This window comes from Silene latifolia, chromosome X (assembly GCF_048544455.1).
Source record: "Silene latifolia isolate original U9 population chromosome X, ASM4854445v1, whole genome shotgun sequence".
NCBI lineage: Eukaryota > Viridiplantae > Streptophyta > Magnoliopsida > Caryophyllales > Caryophyllaceae > Silene > Silene latifolia.
In genome coordinates this window covers 144388514-144391703 of record NC_133537.1, presented here as the reverse complement: position 1 = coordinate 144391703, position 3190 = coordinate 144388514, and the positions used below count along the sequence as shown (strand labels likewise).

The following is a 3190-nucleotide window of genomic DNA, read 5'->3' as shown; positions in this document are numbered from 1 at the left end:
ACCAATCATTACCGATTAACGATGACCAGCTGACAAATAAATAAATAAATCCCTGATATTCCTTTTACGAGATTTATTATGTAAACGCACTTATTGTGGAGGACACTACTCCAAAAATTATATCTAATTTGTGTTTATTTAATTTTAACCATGTAGAAATTAATTTATGATGATTTTTTAGACTTATAATTTATAATTTTAATTTAGGTTAATTTTCGTAATTTATTTCATTGATTAAGTATTTATTTCGCAATTAACATTGTTTTTACGCAAAACCCGCGCGATGCACGGGTCTGTCCAGAATATGTTTTTTTGTGCTTTTATTTTTTGACAATATTTATTTAATTTTAGTTTTTATTCGTTTAATTAATTATAATTTTTAATTTATATTACTTATAATTTATGTTGTATATATATAATCCAACCACTAATGTTTGTTAAGTCTATCTTATGCTAAAGAGTAAGAATATCTCTTTCCTTCTCTTTATTGTTTGCTTTGCTACAATAGCTAATGAACTCACATGCTAAATTTACTCGACGATTTAATTGCATTAAATTGACATAGAACGGGATTCATATGCTAGGGTTAAAACGTTGTTTACACTTCAACAAATACAATTCATTCGACTAGCCATCATTTTTCTAAGTACAGGCCGTCATTGCGACGAGCGAGGTTAAGTGTCTTATTAATGAACTTCCTAACACGTACCCACACACGGACCATTTTTCTCTAAAATGGTTCCAAATTTCCTTAAATTTGGTGGCGACTCCTTTTTCAAAGGACCCTGTGGATTATCAAATTCCCACATCCACATTATGCCTTTTGGTTTGACTAATGCACCTGCAGTATTAACGGATTTGATGAATAGTGTGTTTAGTCCCTCCCTTGATCAGATTGTGGTTGTCTTAATTTATGATATATTGGTGTACTCTAAGGACAAAGAAGAGCATGAGAAACATTTGAGAATTGTGTTGCAGACCTTGAGGGAGAATGATTTATATGCTAAATTGAGTAAATGTGAGTTTTGGTTGGATAAGGTAACATTTTTGGGGCATGTGGTGTCAAAGGAGGGGGTGTTACTTGATCCAGGTATGATTGAGGCAGTGTCTAATTGGGAGAGGCTCAAAAACGTGGCAGATGTGAGGAGTTTTCTGGGGTTGGCTGGTTACTACAGGAGATTTGTGCAAGATTTCTCTAAGATAGCTAAGTCTTTGACTGCTTTGATGAGAAAGGAGAACAAGTTTAAGTGGGATGAGAGTTATGAGATAACTTCTCTAACGTTGAAGGCATTGTTGTTAAAATCGCGATCCAGATCGTATGATCGTAGAATCGTACGATCCAAAAAAATTTTTTAAACGTTTCAAATTGTCGTAGGATCGTTTTGGTGGTAGGATCGGTATAGTGATGTGACCATAATTTGAGCATATTTAGCCCTCGAATTGTTCCCATGCTTTTTAGTGCATATTTAGGTCATTTATTGTCTTTAGTCCTTTATTTTGCATATTCTTTGAGGTTTTGATCCCTTGGTAGGAAAGGAGTGCAAACCTTGCGTTTTCATGGCAAAATGGAGCTAAATTGATTGAATTCAATGACCAAGCATCAAAGAGAAGATAAGACTAGAAGGCCTTTGTACATACTATAGTAGATGGGCAATGATGAGAAAAGATCCTTCCATCCCCGAGGAAATCCTCAAGGATTTTATGAAGAGAGGAAGAAAAGAAGAAAGGAAGAAGCTGACAGAGAATCCGAATGGATTGCCCACAATCCGCCCGTCCAGCACAAGCAATCCGAGCGCCTTCCTCAGCTGGACGCTCGTCCAGAACCACCACAATCCGCCCGTCCACCCCAAGAATCTGCTCGTCCAAAAGACCCACAATCCGCCCGTCCCGTGCCCTGGACGATCGGATTGTGTTACAGCTAATTTGTCTTCTACTTGTTCAATGAAGGATGCGCATATTTTTCAAAGACCGTCGAAAAGGAGACCGGAGTCTCTCTTGAGACCGGCGATTCCTCAAGGACTTAATCGTCATTTAAGCTCTTAGTATACCCTAATTTATGTACCTAATCCCCACTATAAATACCCCATTAGTCTAATTAGGTTATCATGTTCTTCTTAGCAATCTCTAGTGTAGTTTATATCAATCAAATCTCTCTTTAATCTTGTAATCAGATTTTAATCAAGTCTTAATACAAAACTCATTTCCTTAATCTCTCTTTTGTTCATCTTTCATTTTGGGTAATTGAAGATTATTTGGGTTATTATTGGGAGATTGACAACCTTTCAATCAATCATCAAGTACTTCTATTATTCCTTTCTTTATTATTGGAATCATTAGTAGGTATAATTCTCTTAATCCCTTTTTAATTATTGTTAATTATCTTCATTTATTCATCATGTTTTACTTTGTTGGTATGATGGACAACCTTGCTAGCATGTTCAACATGATAATGAGTGAGTAGTTTCCTTAGCTAGGGTTAATTGGTAATTAGGGGAAACCAACATGTGGGATGATTCATGCTTAAACTAATATGTTTTCATAGTTTATTTGCTTGCTTGTTGTGATCTCAACTTATGCACATGTTATGTTTGATGAAATGCGAGCCTATGAATCCTTGCATTTTTTACCCATCACCTATCTTTTCAATGAGACTTGTAAGACATAAACCAACTCGAGTCTCATTAGACCATGCATATAGTTGAGTAGGGAAGATTAAGTCGACTTGTAGGTGTTGTATAATCTAATCGATTCGGCTCCGGGACCCAAACAGTCCTAGGATTGTAAGATATAAACCAACTCGATCCATCACCACAATAATTGCTTGCTTATAATTTGAGAATATGTTTGTATGATCAATTCTCATGAATCCCCTGTCCCCATGACACCCTAGTGTCTTTTATCAATTGTTTACATCCCTTTTTAATCATCTTGCTTGTTTACTTTTATTGTTATTTAGTTTAGTGATCTTCTACTTCAAACCCCAAATTGTGACACCCCTAGACACCACTAGTTGCAATTGAAAATCTCATCTCAATTCCCGTCCCTTGGGATCCGACCTTTACTTGCCTCTTTACTAATTGTAGAGTTGTTTGTGGAGTTATAAATTGTGTTTTGGTCTAGATGCTCCTAACGACAAGTACCGAAAACTAAACCTCCAAGTGAGTCCGACCAAAAATGGCGCCGTTGCCGG

At 36.1% G+C, this 3190-nt stretch overlaps 1 protein-coding gene across 1 annotated transcript; it reads left to right on the top strand.

The window, feature by feature from the left end:
• The first annotated feature begins 735 nt into the window (after positions 1-735).
• Positions 736-1356, top strand: LOC141618479 (putative mitochondrial protein AtMg00860). Its single transcript, XM_074435593.1, has one exon. It carries the CDS (start codon positions 736-738, stop codon positions 1354-1356), a length of 621 nt encoding a protein of 206 aa, XP_074291694.1.
• The last annotated feature ends 1834 nt before the right edge of the window (positions 1357-3190 follow it).